Source organism: Poecilia mexicana, unplaced genomic scaffold (genome assembly GCF_051168715.1).
Source record: "Poecilia mexicana isolate PSO_F unplaced genomic scaffold, ASM5116871v1 scaffold_13, whole genome shotgun sequence".
In the NCBI taxonomy this organism is placed as follows: Eukaryota; Metazoa; Chordata; class Actinopteri; order Cyprinodontiformes; family Poeciliidae; genus Poecilia; species Poecilia mexicana.
In genome coordinates, this window is record NW_028263382.1 from 10,074,357 (window position 1) to 10,095,651 (window position 21,295).

Consider the following 21,295-nt stretch of genomic DNA (forward strand, 5'->3'; position numbering starts at 1 on the left):
GGTGTTTCATGCTGGTCAGGTCTAAGACATTTCACACATTTCCATGGACACTGTTTTTCAAGCATTCTAGCTTGGTCAGCTGGCCGCCCTCTCAGCAGTTGGCCATGGAGCTACTCTGCCATAAGTAGCCACCTGTTATTTTTCATACATTGCCGAAGGTTATAAAAGTCTCAGTTAAAAGTGAATAAAAAAAAATAGAATCCCATATCGTAGCATATGGAGCATCAGTAGGAACTAAATGCACTCGATGCCGATGTTGAATATCGGCATCAAATATTCGGTTCGCAGTGATAAGGCGAACCGTTGTGAGGTAGAAACCGTGAGTCCTTGAGTTGACATCCCATAAATACATAAATAGTTTAACTTGTTTTGTTCAGAAACATAATTCTACCATTTGCTTTGTAGACTGTGGATATCCTAATGCTTGAATAAATACTTGTTTTTTTGCTTGCTTTTGGCTGACACTGCCCCAAAGCATCATCAATCCACCCCCATGCAGGTAAACAGCTGCAGAGCCGTTCCTGTCAAAAAAGTTTCATACCCTGTTTGTCTCATTGCTGCCAAAAAAGTTGAACCGATCAACCCACAATATCTCTTTGAAAAACATATCAGGGTTACACGGATATTAATTTGCAAACATTACATTTTATAGTGAAAATCCTATGAAAGAAAGTTTTTCTCTTCTATTTTTTTGTCGCTCATTTTTCATTGCAATATTGTCACAAACAGAAGTAGAGAAATTCCCCAATGAAGCAGTAAAAAAATTGTCACCTTGAGAGCTGGTGCCCTCCGGAGATGAGTGAATTAAGTTTCTGTTTGCATGCTCAGTTCGAAGCTTAAGCCTTCCCCCGCTGACGATTTCCCACACAGGGCACAGCAGAGAGGTCACTGATCCATCCAGGGCTAAAACAACATGACTGACAACTCTGTGTGCTCACACATGCTGCCAATTTAAAATCTGTAATTCACACGCTGGACTCTGGAAGTAAAACTGAAGGGAATACATGCACACTCTACACAGGAAGCCCCGCAGAATCCAGGGATCTGCTCTAATGGTGCATTTTACCACGGCTTCACTGTACTGCCTCGGGCAAAATGATGGATATTTTGCTAACTTTGCCCTTGCAAACTGTGGAAATGTATTAATTTGATTGTGTTACGGTGAATAATGCATGCGTCACGCGATATTATTCCAGTAATACGTTGCTGTATGAGAGTGCTAACTACCATCCATGTTACTAAAACTTGCAAGTTGCTGGTGACAGTGAAAGACAACAAAAAGCATTTTTAATGACCTGAAATTCACAGAATGACACCCAGCCGCTCTGTTTCCCCTTTTGTCTCTTTCTATCCTGGAAAGAACACGTTAGCCTTTTATTTACTTTTTAATTCATTTGAATGAATCCACACATATGCGATTATATATCCCACCCTGCCTCCTGTCCATGTCCTGATGTATACTGAAATATGGATGCAACTTATCATCTTGCAAGAAACCTGCAGATTCTTCTGCCGCCTTGTCTCGTGTTATGTCTGGGGCTGTCAGCAGATGGGATTTGGTAGTATGTGGTTGCCTTGGAGATAAGATAAAGGTTGTACCCAGGGGAGTTTGCTGTGTGGTGACTGACAGGTTTAGTCCTTTCTCATATCTCTCTCGCTGGGCACTAAGTGGGGTGGGCCCTCCAACCAGTCATGTGTTTCCTGGATGTTCAGAGCTCAACGCTGTAATGAAAACCTGCACAAAGGAATGGTGGAGCATTCTATAGGTGGTTTAGATACCTGTGACAACAGCCATTACTACGGGGCAAACACAGTAAGACAACATGCATGGTGAGGTGGAGAGTTTTGCTATTTCATTAATTAATGTCTTTTTGAATAATTGCCAAAAGAATGTACAATTATATATATATGATTATAAGAGTAAAAAAAATGGTTTTACCTTATGCAGTACTTTGATTATTTTGCTCTCAGCTAAGCAACGTCTGAAGAGTGAAAGCATCTCGAGCCTGAAGAGTGCCGCTCTTCTTCACACATGCTTCACATATTGAAAGTGATAGGTGCCAAATTCCTTCCCCTGCTGGATCTGAAAAGGCAGGCAACCATGGAGACTCTCATCCCTACGAAAGGCTCTTCTTTCTCTCCATAGTTTTTACCTTATTTTTGTCATTTGTCTTGACTTAAAGCAATTTTTTCATTGCTCTTGCATGTTTTTTTTACAAATTGTTGTCAGTCACTTGGCCTAATGAATATAAAATGTAATGACATAATAAAGAAAGTAGAAAGTACAGTAATTAGTTTTTAAATTCATTTATAGATCTGCTCTTTTTACTACTTGTTTTAATTTGCAATATTGCAGAATTGTTCCCTCATCTTTTCAATCCAAAGTTAAACATTGTTATGTCTAAAACCAGTGCAGTGGCTCTGCCCACGCGCATGATGCACTGTACGTTGGGCACCATAGAAATCTCAATAAGATTTTAAACATAAAAATATAAAAAGCATCGTCATCAATTCAATACAACTTCTGGTATTGAAGAAAACGATGGATTTCTTGTGCAGCCCTATCTCCAGTCTCGTGGTGGTGGCGGTTTCCCCCACCTCTTAGTGAACTTCAGTCTCACGTTTGGTCAGAACCTGAAGCTTCTTGTTCTGAGCGCTGAGAGCAGGAGCGTTGTTTCTGCGCTCTCTGACGGCGCGCAGAGCCAAGTAGGCATCTCAAGTTTGACAGGAGTCTGCCAGAGCAAGAGCACGTGCCAGAACACTATTGAGCAAGCGTGTGTGAGATTTATTGTTCGTTCAGCAATGCGCTGTATGCGCTCTGATCAGTCTCACTGCGTGCACTGGGAGATATTTAAATATTTATACTGAAATGTAATTAGGTATATGCCAAAATGTCAAGGTTATGTTATAACTCAAGGTTGTAAGTTCAGGCAAACTCGGTTAGAAACCACCTAAAAATTGCAATGACATATGATTTATAAGTTCATTTGAATTCATGCTTGACTAACTGCTCCAGTCGTTTTTTATTAAACGGAGGGAGGATAACGGGGCCAAATCGGAGATATTTATTTAGGAAACTGAGAACAGATACCAAAATAGGAACATGAATATCTCATAAAATTATCTTTAGAGCCATCATGATAATCAGAATGTCCTTAAAATTGTTGGAAGGGGAAAATCGGGTCAAAAATCAGCATAATCAATTCGCTGTGCGAATCAGCCATTTATTAGGTAAATAGATTGACCTAATTGTGTGGTTGGTTGCTTGTGATGGATGACCTGAAGACGTATCAGTGTGTACTTCACCTTTTGTCCAGGGACTCCATCTAAAGGCTGCAGCACCTTCAGGACCCTTGATAGGACAATACAAGGAGAGAAATTGGACGCAATTGGCAAAAATAGGAAGATAACCCTGTTTTTAAAGCTGTAACACCCAGTTCTCTTCTTTCAAAAATAAAAATATGCCTTTATTTGACAGGGGCATGAGTTTCTCTTGTGAATGTGCAGCTTGTCAGTACGCCAGAGCTAAAAGATCATCCATTATTGATGGTCCTTGGAGAACAGCCAGACAACTGCATATCTTTATTGATCTAAAATCTGCAGCTTATGATGGAAGCACATCAATGGCACAATACATCTTCTGGAAAAGTTCCTCTCAGTGGCACTCAGAGCAGACTCACTGTGCTACATTTTCCAGTAGCCAGACATAATCAAGAGAATATGTTTGACAAGTACAGTGTAAGTCCCTGGATTTATGTTCTAAGTATAAAGCTCAGTAAAATACATTTCTAAAATACATTCCTGATCTAAATCTGTTCATTTTAGTCAAGGCCTTTTCATACTAGGCAAAGATAAATTTGTTAATGTTGGTATTGAGAAAAAAAAAACAATGTTTGTTCTGAGCAGCACATTTAAAACCCTACGAAAAGATCAAGAGCAGAACTTCTAGAAAGTCTTGATAGGTTCCTCCCATTACATTTTGATCAATCAAAAAACACTGCTGTCAGATATCACACAAAAAGGTTACTCCCAGAGGATATCAAGAACAACCTGTGCAAACTCAGAAACCACAACAGTAAGAGAAATGATACAATGCTTTTTTTTTTATTTTTTCTTTTTTTATTTTTATTTTTTTTTTGCATTTCTGGAACAAAGCAAATTTGTGTTTTTGCATATGTATGGAGTTTGCAGGTGGTTGGAGTCTTTAACCCTAATGAATACCAGGGGTCCACTATAGCTAGAATCATCAATTACTTGAGTCCCCCTCTAACTATACCTATCTGTTTATTTTAATAGTTGAAACAGCAAATGTACCTTAATATCCATTAAAACCCAAAGTGGAATCTTTTGTGGCTCTATCCACTGTCGTCTTCATCTCCACTCTTGGCAGGACAGTCAATCAGCGCCAAGGAAAGTGAGTGGCACTCCTGTACTGACTGTTTTGCAGGAACCACCCAACAGCATATCAAATGGGTATTTCTGCTTTCCGAGCTGAATTTTGTTTCAAATATTTTAGCTATACTCCATGAGAAAATCTGCCAATAGGCAACTTTTTTCAGGAGAAATGATGTTTCAGAGAAAAATCTGTGAGTAGGTGAATTTGTGAAATCTGAACTGTGGATAGATGGGGCTCCACTGACCTTTATTGTTTCTTTATTGTATCTCAATCCTCCTCATAATTAGCAGTGATTCTGTCATCTCTCCACTCTCCTTGTTGTTGTGCCCTTTCACATTTAAGTTGATGAGTCTCACCTGTTCCCACTCCATTAATCACTCCTCCCAGCACATGTGCTCTTTCTACTGTATTAACTTATGTAACTGATGTCTGTTGGTTATGTTTCAGGCACATGAGTGACTCTATGAGTACACCAGGCTAACTCCAGAACTGCTTCTGTTACCTATTTCTATTCATGAAACAGACAGAAAAGACTGTAACACTTAAAGCCCTTATTTTAACATCAACGGCTAATAAGTTTAGTTATTTCACCAGAAAAAGTCACTCTGACACTGAGCATTACTTCATAAGAATTTACTGAGATGAGAAATCTTGTTTTAATATTGCAGTATTTCTGTGCCATGTACTCATTGTACCCCTATTTTTTTACTGTCAAAAGTAATTGCTTAAATTTTTCACTCCAGTTTCTGTTTGCCAACAGCAGATAACATACCCATTTTAACATTAATATTATGCCAATCCATTGTGCTTCATTCTTTTATATAGTATATATATATATATATATATATATATATATATATATATATATATATATATATATATATATTCTGGTAAAGACAGCTAGTGTGAGGCCTTGAAAGAGAGCTCAAGCACAAATTCTTAAGCAGAAACAAGTAGGATGAAAAGCATATAATTACACACATCCACGCTGCGCCAACATCTGTGAAACAACTTTTGCAGGTTTGATTCAGACTTGCAAATCACGAGTTAAAACAACCTCCGCCCCCGTTTTTCATAGATGGTAACTAATTAGTCTTCTGTCACATGAACAGTGACTACAGTTTACTCTGTAACACTGCATGCTTCTCCTACTGTGCAAGAAAGGGGTCTTTTAAGTTCTGCGCTGTTTGAAGTGAAGATATGGCCGCTGATGAGAGGAGAAAGCAGACGAGAAGCAATTAGTGAGTCACCGTGCAAGTGACAAAATGTACATTTAAACTGTGGTGGATGACAACGAAAATGTCAGAGTGTTTTTAGAGCCCCTATCTTGTTTTGCATTTAATTATAATTCTAAATGAATTATGAAATGTTAAAAGCACTTTGTGTGTTGTTCAGGGACTTGGGCTTCTCCTACACCAACAATCTAAACTGTACACTCACTTTATGTAACTGTGGCTTATAGCAATTCAGAATGAGATGTCTAGTGAAAAAAAAATTACAATTAAATGATTAAAACTCTCAGCTAGCATGGTTAATTCTGGGGCCTGCATTAATATAACTACTTTATTATTTTTCTCCTCGGACGTTAGATTTACAACCCATTATGTCTCCATGTGGAGGCGCTTTATCTGTATTTATGCAATGTGGAATACAATGAAATGTTGCAAATAACAAGTTTACAAGTTTAAAACATTACACAATTCTTGGGACTGAAGTACATTGTGGCTTAGATATAAAAAAGAATAATAGTAACTTTAAAAATCATGTAAAATTCAGTAGCTGAACCTGATGCTTGTTTCAGTGCAAATATATCATGTGTTTGGAAAACACTTCTCTAGAGTTTTTGTTAAATTTGCAGAAGGAGAACAGATTTTTGTCCCCTGGGGGAAAAGTTTTGCCAGTGGTCCATCCGGTGTCCTGAAAATTACCCAGTTTTGTCCACAACCTGAGAAACTCGTGTTGCTAGCTTTAGTTACCCTTTGATTTTTGTTTTGCTTCTGACCCCGACCACATCAGTGTGAATGTTTTTCCAAATGCAGATTTTCTATAATAGTTTCACCTCATGTCAACAAACGTTTGAACTGAATTTTTTATGGAGAAGCTGTAAATGTGTTTAGTCAGAGGTTTAAAAAGCACTGAATGTGGTATGTATATGTCAGCTAGACATCCTAAGGTTATCACAAACAATGAGAAAAGGCCAAGATAGGTGACACACATACTGTACATAGACTTAAATAAAAAATACACTTCATTCCCTCATGTTTAGATGCCTGTAGAATAAATGCAAACATACGTGTCAATATAAACAGCCATGTAACATCTTTAGTATTAAATGTATATTTAATGTTTTGTAACATTAAATATCTCTATAATATGGATGTTTATGCAAATATGTGCTGGGTTCTTAAAAGGCACCGTGAGGTGTTTTTCCGTGTCTGAATGAATGCTGTTTTTAATGTCTTGTTTCTTTTCCCACCAGGACTAAAATAAAAACAAAGTGGGAGGTTGTATTTTAGGCAGGCTGTGTGCAGGAAATGATAACCTAGTCATGTCTCTCCCCACAGAATATTAGACCGTTAAAGCTCCTCTAATTCTTAAGTGGTCATGTTGCTCTCCTCCCTCTGCAAACAGTGAAAAGTTGCTCGTGGCCACTGGTGAGTCAGTGCTGATAAGCTAAAGGTGTAAGACTGTGCTTATAAAATGGGCTTATAAGATAATTTGACGGTTTTTCCTGAGGACTTTTGTGCTTTGCAGAAACATAGCTCATGTTGTGTGGTTTTCACAGCAGGCGGAGGGCAAATCTTACTTTTGGAAGTTCTTAAATGAATTCAAATAACGTATTTAACAAGCTTATTTTGTGGTGCTGTGATTTGTTGGAGTAAAATGTTTAAACTTTTTTTTTAAATATTCGTTTAAATAAATGCATGTGGTTCAGTCTGTAATTGGCCAGAGGCAAAATACCCAAAATACTGCTTTTCCCCGTATGTTTTCCGCTGCAATGAGCAGTACTTTATTGATCTCTAATGATCAGCTGCTTATTTCACTTCTTGAAGAAGAGAAGCTGCCAACACCTGTGACCAGTGATGGAAATTGTTTGTTTTAATGGGCAGCCTCTGAATTAAAGCACAGAGAAATTGGCAGGTGTATGGAATCGGTCAATTTCTACGACTAGTTTGTTTCAGGCACTCAGGAAAATAAAATTCTGGCTTCTTTAAAGTCAGTGAACACACCACATGGTTCAATACTTTTTGGTGCATAAGCTGTTGTTGAGGGAAGTAGACTCAAAACAAGATGTTTTAGGGAGTGCAATGTGCTTTAATATGAAGTCTGAGAAAGCACACAAAAAATCGCTAAAATCTATTTAAAAGGTAACAATATTATTTACAACATATCGAAACATGCCTGTGTTTCATTCAGGCTGGGGGAGAGGGCAAGACTTTGTTGAGATAACAGGAAGGCTGAGTGGAGTACTGCAAAGTTGATATATTATCCCTTTGAACTTTCAATCTCAGTTTAGCATGTCATTTGGGATTCTTCTGTAACATTCACTTTTTGGTTTAAGACTTTTATTTTAGTTTTATGAGTTTTCCTTTGTTGGTAGGTCCTATTGTATTTTGGTTAACCTCCTCCTGTTTGTCTTCTCAGCCTTTTACCGTCTCCTCTCCCCACTCAGCTGCCATTAATTTTGTTTATTTGTATGTGCCTGGTTTCCAAGTCACCATCACACTTCCATTGTATGTAAGCTCCCTGGTTTCTTTGCTCATTACTGGATTCTTGTGTTGCTCTCGTCATTGCTCCGTGTTCTTATTTTTCTCATTTCAAGACTGTAAGTTTTTCATTTTATTTATTATACAATCCTCCTAACTGCATCTACCTGCTGATGTCCTGCCTGCATTTGAATGCTGCTAATCCAAAACACTTAATAAGACACCTTTTGGAAATAATAAACTCTGGTGAATGCACACTAATACACACTGCATTTTTAGTAAAATAATGAGTGGCGTGCTTGGGTTCTCTCTGAGTACTCTGGCTTACTCTCCCAATCCAAAGCTGCATATTAAGTCAATGTATCTCTCTAAAATTCTCAAGTGTTGTTATATCCTCACCCAATGAACGCTGAGGATACACACCAGCGCTCTCATGACTTGGCATGGTTAAGCGTGTGTAAATGATGAATAGAAGTTCCCAAATGTTCTCGTCTTATAATGCTTATCATCCTGTCAAAGTTTTACAAAAACCAGAGATGCACTGTGATTTGGACATCTGCATTTTATTTCAAAACCTTGCATATTTCAGCTTTTTTTTATTTAAAAAGTGATCTATCAACCAAAATATGTTGAATTTCTTTACACATGATTTATGTGCTACTTGGTCTTTTTGAAGGCTGTTGTTTATTCTTTAGTAATTTTCTTTTGTAAATACACAGCATGTATACAAACCGGCAGTAAACTCTAAGAAAATGACTAATTTCAAGAATCCCACAAATTACAGTAATTATCAATAAAATGTAGTTTCCCTCTTGAGTCAAGCAAACATTATATGTCTAAATGGCAGATAATATTATTGGTTCTGCTGGAAAAACAGTCTAAAATCTGTACACACATAAATATACACTTTATACCTGCTCTGTTAATAGAGCACTCATGTGTTATATAATTGGGTTTTAAAGAATATTGGAAGGTTTTTCCATTGACATCCCTCACCTAGAATAAAGACATTCCTCTAATGAGTAATGGTTTCTGTCTTTTCTCAGGATGTTTTGAAATATTCCACAGATGCAAAATAGGACATTAAATCACAGCTAAACGCCTGGAATGAAATAAACATCCAAAGTTCTTTGCGAGGAGAGATTTCCAAGATTGATTTCAACTCTAAGTGTTTATCAATTTTAGCACGAAGGTAGGAATTTTCCTTTAGGCCCAAATCTTACGGACAAAAGCAAGAATTCTAATCAATAAACTATCGTTAGTTATTATTCCAGTCACTATCACAGTTGCTGATGTGTGAATGTCAGTGAGCATGGAGTTTGACAGTCGGTCTTAAAAGGATATTATTTTACTCTGTTCCCAGACACTGTCAAGAACAACTTTTGCTTGAAACTATGTGAATTTGTCCCCTGCCTGCATTAAAGACAAGGTCTGGAAGGAAGGTTTTCTTGGCACCAGTCGCCACATGGTTCCCCCCACCCCTCCAAAAACAAAAAAAAACATACAGTTCCTGGCACTTGAGAGAAGAACAGTGAGTGCTCAAAGAGCTGTCACCCCTCACTGTGAATCATCCAGTGCTGCATTAACATATCCTGGGTCCTGAGACTTCTAACTTTTCACATATTTGACATTGGTGAACCGATCCAAGTTTTACTGAGGCCGAATGGTTTCATTGAGTAGGTATGTGGTAGGATTTAACTAGGTATAGAAGTTATACATTCTCATGGAGTTAACACACGACTGAAGGGGCAGTACTATGTGTTTTCCAGGCACGTAGTGGCATTTTAATAGCACAATGAACTGACTGTAACCTCCAGCTATTATAAATATACTGCATATATAAAATACTACTTGAGATATTTAACATTGATGCCTTAAAATTGGGCCTCTCTCTCATCCATGCATCCCCTACCCTCTGTTCCTCATTTCATATTGATTTCCAAAACACTGCATGATTAATATAATATAATATAATATAATATAATAAATTTCAAGGTACAGGTAAATTAATTCATCTGCATCATTTTAATGCAAAAATAAGTATTAATTGTTGGGCTGCTATTGCCTGACAAATAAAAGGGGGAACAAAGCCCCACATAGCCTCTCCAAAAGTGAAAAAAAAAAAATTATTTAACTAATGACACCACTTAAAGTTACCATTAAGTCTTTTACAAACTGCTGGAAGCTGCAGTCATTAAAGGATTCGTCAGGATTACGGAGCTCGGTGGTTGTTGACTCGGCCTGCTTGCGAAGCGTCTCTGTTTACCGTATGACTTTTGGTTCATAGAGAAGGGGCTTTGAGGCTCCCCATATCTGGCCTGAGAGCAGGTGGCAGACCGCTGGAGGACGTTTGTTTGATTTAGTCTGTGAATATAATTTGGCATAATTTTTATTTCCAAGCTTTGAGCCAGTGGCGTTCTCATGTCCCCATGGCTTGTGCTCCAGTTCCAGAAAGCGACACCAGTCCTTTTCATAAATAAAGGGAAAACAATTGGACCACAGTTTTGTTTTGTTTTGTTTTTTTAACGCAGTAGAAAAATAAAGAACATTTCATCTTAATTACTCAATGACTTTTCTGGAGCACAGGTTACTGGAAACAAGTTACAAGTTAAAAACAAATACAGTGGTTGTTTTTATTTAGTGACAGGTTCAGATGTGCTCCACTTTATCTTCTGCTCTGTTTTTTTTCCAGGTCTTTCTGCTGCTGTCCAGAAGTTCTCCCAGTCGTTGCAGGAGTTCCAGTTTGAGTGCATAGGTGATGCTGAGACAGATGATGAGGTCAACATCGGTAAGAGTCATTTGTCATAACTCTGTCGTTTGTCTCAGGTTCATTACTGAAACTTCTGTAAAGTCACTGGAGGGAAAACTGTTGCTTTATTGCAATTTGAAATGCAAATTACACCACTTTTGTAAATTATAAAACATAAAAGAGAGTCATGAGACTCAAATGCATGAGAGGAGGGCCAAGGAACAAACCCTCATGACCGGATATGTTTTTTTAACATTTGGTTTGTGATGCTCATTCTTTGCTTCCTTGAACTTCAAGATCGTCCATTATAGACTGTAATTCCACTTTTCATTATGATATTATGCCTTTCCTGTAATAATCCTGTTTTAATTGGCATTTGCAATTTTTTTCTCTCAAATCAGTTTAACTCTTAGACCCGCACCCTAAAAGCTTTAAACAATAGTTAACAGTTTATTTCCTCCTGCGATTTATGCATCATGCCCAATTCTCTTTCAGTGCCTTGCATTGTAGTCCTGTGACTTCATATCATTTTTAATGGTGTGAAACTAATACAGTATTCCATTTGATGCCCTTTAAAACATCTTCAATCAAACGATTATGTTGTCATTGTGAAGAAATGGATAAAAACCAGCCCCCTTTCCACTCATGGAAACCTCCATTTATTGCTTATTTTGAGCAGTTATTTGCTGCAGCGTCGTCTGGTCTGGTTTTATGTTGGGGCTTTTTCATAAATGTTCTTACTATTTGCAGCTATTTAGTATTTATGGTTATTATGTGCAAATGACCTTTTGCCTATAATTGCAAGCGTCTTTTGACCCTTCTGTTTTGAAAAGCTCTTTACCTTGTTTTTCCTCTTTGACCCATTTGCTCAAACATTCACACACCGGTCCAGCTGAGCTGCCATGCAGAGGTGCCTGTCTGCCACCACAAGCCAACTGTAGATCAGTATATTGCCTGAGGGTACAATAGTTTAAGGTGGGGGCAGGGATACAAATGCCAGCTGTGCTTTTTCAGTGCAATTATGCTTGTCTGCGAAAGGGAGAACACACAACCTTGGCCTTTCTCCAAAACTTGCAACATGCATGCTAATTGGCTGTTGGAATTTACTAAACAGATTAGCACATTTTGCCAGATTGGCATGCACATGCACACAGTCCAAAAAGAAAAAAAAAGAAAAAGAAAGAAGAGTACATGGTTGGAGCTATTGGGCCAGTGCAGATTTTATTCATCTCACAAATGTACTATTCACATTTGTATTGTGTTGCAACTACAAAATCCAGCCTTTTTGTGGTTTTATTTTCAGCAAAACTGTGAAAAAACTGTGTTCTAATTTGTTTTTTACAGTAGTATCTTAAAATGTCTGAGAACCAGTTCTCTAATTGAAAAATAGTATTTGGAAAAGGAATGTCCTATGGCTTAAGTGAACTTTTCAACGAGCTAGGAATAATTAGTTATCAGAATGCTAACTCTTAACTCTGGTTGGGCCAAGGCTCTGAAACCTGTAGCTCCGGCTATTTGGGCCCCCTAAAGAGACTCCTGATGACCTTGAGCAGTAATATTATAAAACCAAGCAGTGTTCTGATATTTAAAGGGAAGATGAAAGCCATTTATGTAAAATCTGCAATAATATGAACAGAATGACAATGATTTTTGTGCATGTCAGTCTACAAACCAATGAGCTCCTTAACTATTCTTTCATTACTATTTTTCTTTACGTAGTGATCATTCTATTATTTTAAATATTTTGTTGTGTGTTTTTTTTTTTATCAGAAAATGTAATAAATTATTTTAAGTGCCAACATTTTTAGATTTTATGTAGTAAAAGCACAATTTATCCTTACTGCATGATTGCAGCATGAAATATCAATACGGCAACAAAAAAAAAACTTCTTTTGTATGAAATAAAATAATGATAATAAAATATATGGATACATATAGATGGATACAACTTAAAAACAAACAAACAAACAAACAAACAAAAAAACAGATTGAGTTGAACATAATCTACTGAATTTATTTTCCAATAGCTGGATAGTCTGTCTGGGTTTTAGTATTAACGCTGTTTAGTTAAGTATTTGTTCACATATCATCATAGCTTTCACCTGATTTAATGCCTCTGGCAAGTTTTTAAAAATATGCAGCAGCCCCAATTAGCTAATACTTTAAAAATATGATAAGCTGATGTTTGTTTAGTTGTTTTTTTTTTTCATTTTGTGAAAGGTTGTGTAGATTTTGCGGTTCCAGGGAAAATTGTTTTTGGAAATCTGAGGGGAAAAATGTCTCTTTGGATTGTAAAGTTTGCAGACCCCTGGGCTTGACGTCTAGGTTTATATATATTTTTAATGCTAACAAATAGCCTATATTGCCTCTTTTTATTTTCACATGGATTCTTGTGCAGCTTCTTGTCAAGCCACCAGGACATCTGAAGGACTAATTGTGATCAGTGTCAGAGATTAATGGAGGTGGATATCGTCCAGCCTCCAACCGGTATATGAAAGCAGATGTGCAGGGGGATGCACCGACTCTAATGGGCAGGACTGTCAGTCTGGCTTCTTCCTTCGCCTCTTGTTTTGTATCCCACTCATTATCCCCAGCTTAAGTCCCCTGCTCCATGCCGTGGTCTGCTGAATTACTGACCATCTGTGAGGGCTGAACAGGATATTGACCTCCTCATCTTGAGACTTTAATGTTCATCAGAATGCTAAATGACCAGTGCCGTACAAAGCTGCGGTAACTGTATGGGGCGCGCTCGCTAATTATGTTAAATGGAAAAATCCACACCCAAAGTGAAGTCTCATTAGAATAAAGCACACTTTAATTTGAGGCAATGCTCACATTGCCAGCCCTGCAATAAGGATCTGTTGATCATAGATGGAGCAATAGCAATCATAATCTCTCACCTATAAATTGATTTTGGTCTTTATTAAGCAAACAATCAGCACACAGAAGTGACTTGACAATATGTCAGGAACAAATTTAAAATATAATATAAACTAGCCTGTGTTTTAATTTCGAATTCAATGCCTAGCCAGTTTCCCATTTCCACTCTTAGCCACACTGCTGTATTCACTCAGTGTCTCAGAGAGAAAAGGCCATGATAACCATTTGAGGGGAAAAATGAAACAGCCTGTTGAAATCAATCTTGTCATCAATGAAACCAAGTTTCTGACTGACATAGCCAGACCCTTGAGTGAATGCCACCAAGGATCTTGATGCAGTATTGGTGCAGTCCACTTTGATGCTCCGAGCCTCCCCGCGAAACATTGGGATGTTGTGTGTGCTGTCAGACGGGTTCACCTGACCTTTTATTGATTTCCCTCGATGACTTCCTGCAGTGACATTCACATGCCAGTCAGTTATCTAGGAATCAATGGGGCCAAGGGATTGATGTGGCCATAGAAATTTAAAATTTTTTCTTAAAAGTTGAAGGACCTTTTCTCAGAAGGTCATTCATTGAGACCTTAAGAGCTGTTAAAATCCTTTTTGGGGTGAAGAGAAATCTGATGTGAACGAGCCTAAATGAGCAATTAGATCTAGCATTAAAGGCCCACCTTATCCACAAAAAAAAAAAAAAAAAAAAAATAGCTGGTTTCCTGGCAGAAGTTATTAAAATGGGGTTAAGATGTAATTTCCAGGCATGTAGTGTGATTTTTATAGCACAGTAAATAAATGTGACTTTGTATCATAGCCATATCTGATGCCTTTAAATTGGCTTGCGTCTCTTTTAGAGGCTCCTGCCCCTTCCAACACTAGAGGCAACGTTGATGGTTGGTTTTGTAACCAGTGGGTTCAAATCCCTTCTCTGTCTGTCTCTGTTTTTGTGTTCTTGGCACTTCACCCACCTTACCTGTTGGTGAACCAGCAAACCAGGTTGTTTTCCTAACTTAAAAAACAAAAAAACTTTACCTCGGTTCTTTTTTAACATACAACTTGTCTTTTTCTCGACTAACAATCTTTTTGTCCTGATTTAAAATTTTTATTTTATGTTAGACTTGAGGCTTCTTGGACTGCGGTTTCTGATAAACAGCCTTTGCCAAAATTGTTTTAATGAAAACAACAAAATGTTATTTTCTTATGTTATGTGTAAATTTGAACCTTTACATATTTCTGTGTAGATGTGAGTTTCACAAACTAAATAACTTCAGATTTTTGCGCCCAGTTATTTTTTTTGGCTTATTTTTGTTATATATTTCCAGCTTGAAATAAGAAACTGGAAAACACAGATTAGTGCATGTCAACTATTCAGCATCGGTGTACAGCATTAATAGTATTATTGAAAAACTCACACAAGAAATTTCTGTTTTTCTAAACAGATCTCTTTTATTCTCCAAGTGATTCTTCACATTTATTGCCTTTCCTCCATTTACAAGTGAATTATATGCAAGCTGTAACCCCACTTTGATTCCCATTTCCTTCCTAATCTTGTCCCATCAGCGGCTCCCGCTGTGGCCTTTACCCCCTCGTAGCCTTGCTCTGTTGATAAAGGAGCTGGTAGCATTCAAAGAAGGCCAGCTGCCTGCAAGATTGTTGGCACAAAATCATTGCTCCCTGGTTTTTGAAAGCTTTAGTGTGCAAATAGACCCGAGTGTCGACAATGATGCATGGGTCCCCTTGCCAGGCTGTCGGGGCTGATAATGATATTACTGTGTTGGCAAGCAGCGCAGCTTGACCACTGCTAAATGCCTGGACATGCAGTGACATAGGGGCTCTCCAGCAGAGTCCAAATTGCATCAGGCCTTCTACTTAATGAAGCCGTGAAGCTATCAAGGCACAATTCTCCAGCAGATAAGGTGGAATACATTGTATTCTGAAATCATCTGGCCATGCAGGATGTAATCTAGGCTGCTGAAGTATATCCCAGATGGTGTGAACACATCGTCACCTCATCACTCTCTTTTACATTGGGGCAGTATATTGTGAAGCCTTGCAGGGGATGAAAGCAAAGAGAAGCGATCAGTGGAATCCATTGAATTGAGGTATTGTTTCTTACTGCTGGGTAAGGCTTGGGTTTAAATTGGACAGCTGCATGCTTTTATTACATTCTGAAATGCACTGCTCTGAAGGGTTTGAAGCTAGAAAGCAAATAAACATTTTGCACGATTCTGTCCTGTGGGAGGTGCCTGAAACATCACATCTTTAACGACTGCAGCACCGTGGTTTTTCTTTATGCTCTCGTCTCATCTTTCTGGTGCAAAGCTGCTGTCTGTTCGAGATATCTTGCATATCAAGACTTAAAACTATCAGTTTTTCCCTATTTGTTGTTTCTCAAGTTGTTTTTTTTCTTTTCTTTTTTGCAGCCCAGTCTTTCAAAGAGTTCTCCCAGCTGCTGAACACTGTTGAAGAGGAAAGAAGGCGCCTGGTAGGAGCACATTAGAAACATGACAGGACTACAACAAAACACTGCTACCCCTTTTACTGTGTCAGTTGATTGACTGTGCTATTTATAACTTGATGTACAGGAAAAATAAAACACACAAAACCCCACTTACAAAAACTACATTACCAGTAAAAAGCTAAATTTTTACTGTGTTTTATTGTCTGCGCTGTGAACAGGGATGCTTTTGAGCATTTTAGTTATTGAATGGAGGTGGAAATAAAGATTGTGTTGACTAGTATGCAACTTTTGAGTAGGAAAAAATTCCCCAAAGTATTAAACAAAACCCAGTTGTATTTTATAAAAATTGATGACTAAAATTATACAATTGTAGGACATTTTAGGGAGAATAAATTATTTTGGCACAGCAGAGCACTGGAAATGCCACACTGTTCATCCCAAAACACATGCACCATTCAAAACAAAAGGTCATGAAAAGCAACATATGCTCTAAAGAAATGAGAGGACTTGATGTGTGATTCGTTTTAACTCATAAATGTATTTATCTTAATAAGAAATTAAACGTGCATGAAAACCTCCATTTCCTCATGCTAAGACACATTATTTTTTTCCTGAAGTGGTACTTTATTTGCAATTCATACAGGAAAAAAAAATTGCTTTCTTCAGAAGGTTAAGAACTGATACTGCAAAGAACATCTATTATGTACATCGATTAAAAAAATGAGGCGTTGCTAATCAAAATATAATAAACACAATCCTCAATTAGAAGAAACATAATACTAAATCCTTAAAAAATACCCAGCTAAAATAACAATTATGTCTGAGTCTGTGTTATTTAGGAAAATCCTTGTTTTGGGCTTTTATTGGGGCGGGGGAGATGGGTGGTTCTGGTTCTGGATGGCTGGTCTAAAGGTCGGAAAACAAGCCTCCAACATGGCTGGATGTCTAAAGACAAACCAGGCATGACGTAAAGGCCAAGGGCAAAGGAGGTGGAGGAGATTTCTCAGTGGGTGTCTTAGTTATGCACAACTGCCCCCCACCCTGCATCAGTCTCCACACAACCCCAGACAATAACAAAATATGCAAACTAAACATGAATTTAGAACACTTATTGTCCTGGGCTTCATAAATGGGTAGCTTAATGAAAATGTTTAACTTTTCCAATAACTTTAAACATATAGTTTTTGCAACATTTTGGTATGTGCTCTAACAATAAGGTTTGCACGGTTTATTCACACCTACACACATGGTCTGAGTTAAACAGACCAGAGTTCTATTGGAGCAAGACCCCACTTTTTGAGGTGGTCTTGGCCCACTTCCAAACGGATTGCTTGGATACAGACTGGTCTCGATCCGAACCAACTGTGGGAAAGCTGCATCTTTCATGAGACACCACTGCAGGGCATCATGGTAAAAATGAGCCCTTCAGTTTTCCCAGCGCTATTACTGTATGTTCTGAAATTGAAACGTGATCCGTCAGTTTTTGCTTAGCAATCCTGTCGGCTTGTTGTGGGTCAGTTGCACAGAGCATCTCATCTCATTCACTTTGCAGCAAACTATGTGCACATGTAAAGAGAACACTGTCTTTGTATGTTACATTGATAACTGTTTCTCGTTATTGTAACTATGTTTGTAAATTCATAACTCTTTAAGAAGACAGTTGGTTGTAAAAGTAATTTGCTCAACCTACGCCTTCTTAAGTTTAGTTGACAAAGAAAAGCTGTGAATCTGATGGACCACATTTTATATTGATGAACTGAAATCATTTTTTACAATGATAATGTAATTTTAGCAATACTAAAACTCCTAAGTGTGAGGGACTGTGTAGACTGGTTCTGACTGGAGTTGCTGACATCTCAGGCCGAGCTTTTGTCTGTCAACATTCAATATTTTATGACGGAAAGCCTTACCCTTTGAAAATGAGGGCCACCTCAGTAAATTCAGTGTAGCTCTTTGCTGTGCAAATGTTGCAAGCAAAAATACTAAAATTTGTATAATCCATTAATCAATATTGTTCATTTTTGTTTCACTAAAAGCTTTGAGGCCGTTTTTACAAGCCACGCTTCACTCAGCCAGAGACTGAGTACTTCTGTCGATGGAGCATGGCCTTTAGCGCTTGTCTGAATCCACTGTATTGTAACCATGATTCAGAGCATCAGTATATTTAAATGGAAGATTACCAAACCACCATGTTACTTAGTTAATAACTGCATTTTTGTATTTATCTAACCCTTACACTTAACCAGAAAAATTATAGAACACTTTGCAGTGACTTTTCATGCATTATAACTACCATTTGCTCGTAGTTAAGTTTAATATTGCTTGGCAAACTGTTGAAAAATCACACTTCTGGGCCTTCAGGTTGGCTACATGGTGGTGCAGATGGTAGTGTTGTTGCCTTGCAGCAAGAAGGTCCTGGGTTTGAATCCTGGCCTAGGATCTTTTTGCATGGAGTTTGCATGCTCTCCCCATTAGGGGATAAATCATCTCTAATTTCCTTTAAATTTTGCCGACCAGTCAATAATGACCGGTCGGCACATACAGGTGTAACTTTCTGGCTTCAGACCTATTCAGACCTGTAATGGGTCCCTGATATTTGCCATCTTCACCCTGAAATTTGTGAATACTTGAGATCGTCTCTGAAAATAGTGAGAACTGCTTTTTTATTTTAATAGTTCAAACAAACTCATCCTAAACTGAGCCTGAATTAATACGCATGATGGGAACTGTCTTAGCATTACAGCAGAAGTTATTATCCTTGGTCCTCCTTCTGGTCACTTTTGGGGCAACAGCCAATTAGCACAAAGGAAAATGAATGACACTCCATGATTTGCTGATTTGATAATGCCTGCAAATCATGTCAAAAAGCACTTTACCTAAATATTTTAACTTCACAAGCTGCATGTTCTTTTGAATATCTTAAATGGGCTCAACGAAAAATTCACAAATTTTTTGCTAGTAATTTGAAGTTACGTTCCACAGAAAGATCTATGAATCTGCCAACACTAAACTGTGACTAGGTGTCACTGTATTTCAAAGTCTGTTCCATTTTTCCAAGACATTTGAGCTTTTTGCATGTTTCCTTTGGAAGATGCTTAGAATAACTTGGAAGTTTATGTAATATTTCTAATATTTGGATAACAAAATGTTTGTCTGCTAATTGGCAGGATTGTGTTTAAAGCCAGAGTCAAAATGTGCCTCTTAGAATTCATTATCAGCGCTTCGACTTCACTTAGTGGGATCTTGAATCAGGTATACAGAGTCGGAGAAAAAGCTTTTTGTTAAAGCTCTTAAGAGCGTTTAATAGATAAAAAATGTTCTGGATGCACTCCATTATTGCAAACAAAGTTATTTTTGTTCCACCGCGTACTCAGTTTGCAGACACTTTGTTATGCGGTGCCTATAAAAAGCTTTCATTTTGCTTTTTGTGTGTCTAATATAAGATCTGCTAAAGAAACAAAGAAGTTGCAAACCATTTGTTTAAATGTTTGCTGTTGTCTGTGCCTCATTTGATGCCTGTCACAAATAATCAGAGGAGATTTTTTTCTTTTGGCACGCCTAGTTTTTCTTGTTGTTGTTTTCATTGCGAGTGCATGTCACAAAGGAGAATTACAAAGCTAAGGCAGAAGTGCGGATGGCAGCAAGAGGCGACGGAGGTTTACAGGTTCATGCGTCTGGAGCTTATGTGTGCACAAGTCGTGGAAACAAAGCGAGAGGAGAGATGCACATTAATGCATTTTTGTGGGTTTTGTTTTTGTTCTAAATCCTCTCATTTCAAAGAGGGCCAGGAATCAAAAAGAAGCCGGTCTGATATGTGGAGAGAGGCTAACCTGAAGAGGATAAATTAAATGAAGCCACACTTGAGCGGGAAGGAGACTGTGTGACAACAAGAAGACTGCCTGATTGTAAAGTAATTGGAAAAAAAAAAGAAACTTAATACATCAAAGCAGCTACAGCTACTCTCAGAAGCTTATATGATGCAGTACTTTATCTGTAATAGATTTAAAAGTGTAAAATTCTATTCATAGCTCTCACTCTCCCCCTCATCTCTTCTGTTTCTTTCTTTAAAAGAATCCTCTTTGCATCATCCCGTTTCTCTCTCGCTTCACCTTGCAGTCTGCATCTCATCAGATGTCTGGAATATATGCAAGGCGCGCGCCTCTGATCTCTGCTCTGTGATCGTAATGTTGGTGACGCTGGGAGAGTTTTTTCTTTTCTCCGCTCGCACGCATTTTAAATCTCTGGGGATGTAAGTGCCAGCAATTTGTCATATGTAAACTTAGTATCTTTTAAATCTCTGTGATATGAAAACATTCATATAGTTCTCAGAGATGGTTATAATAGGAGGCTGCTTCACTTTGAACTGAAAGCAGCCCTATTCTCATCGCTGCCCCTATGCACACTGCGAGAGAATCGCATGTCTTGAGGGTGTTAAACTGTCAGTGATGTTGCTTGATCAGCTGCAGCAGGTCCTGCCCTCATTTTGAAGCTCATTTATACAGATACAAGCCGATGCTACCATCTCATTTATTGTCTGGCGCGTTGCCGGGACCATGAGTAGCAACAAACATCTTTACTGGCTTCTCTTGTCAAAGCAAATCCTTTTCTTCACAGTTTTTACAGCAGTGTCACTTTATCTTTATCTGAAGATATATTATAAATGATTCAAAATACTTACTTGTGTATCCAAAGCAAACATTTTATGGATCAAGGGCTGCTGTTGGGGGTTGCCATAGCAATGAATTCAGCTATCTCTTCTTCTACACTTAAAACTAAGCTGGACTATTTATGTATCTTTCTTCCATCTCCCTGAATGCAGTCAGGTGAACAAATCATCAAAATATAGAATTAGTAGCATTTGCTGTGTCGTCATAGCTGCACGTGAAAATGCCATTTAACTTTTATAGAGAAATGTGTGCATCTGTCCAGGAGTGAATACGTAAAGTTAAGGCGTGTGATTATTTTGAGAAAATAATTAAGACTAGAAATAATTTAACTGGTTTTAACATGATGTTCAGCAGTGATTTATCTGTATCAGGTTTATTTGACTTTAAAATAATAAAAGCATTAATTTATATATTTTAATATATTCATGTTCATATTCATTT

General features: G+C 37.8%; 1 protein-coding gene across 4 annotated transcripts in view; it reads left to right on the forward strand.

The window, feature by feature from the left end:
* The window catches only part of arhgap42b (Rho GTPase activating protein 42b), a 92,504-nt gene that overhangs the window by 16,166 nt on the left and 55,043 nt on the right, over positions 1-21,295 (forward strand). For all 4 annotated transcript variants that reach the window (XM_014989123.2, XM_014989124.2, XM_014989125.2 and 1 more), the window contains exons 2-3: positions 10,796-10,891; positions 16,150-16,211. In XM_014989123.2, coding sequence (XP_014844609.2) covers positions 10,796-10,891; positions 16,150-16,211 — 158 coding nt within the window. The remainder of the gene's footprint in view (positions 1-10,795; positions 10,892-16,149; positions 16,212-21,295) is intronic.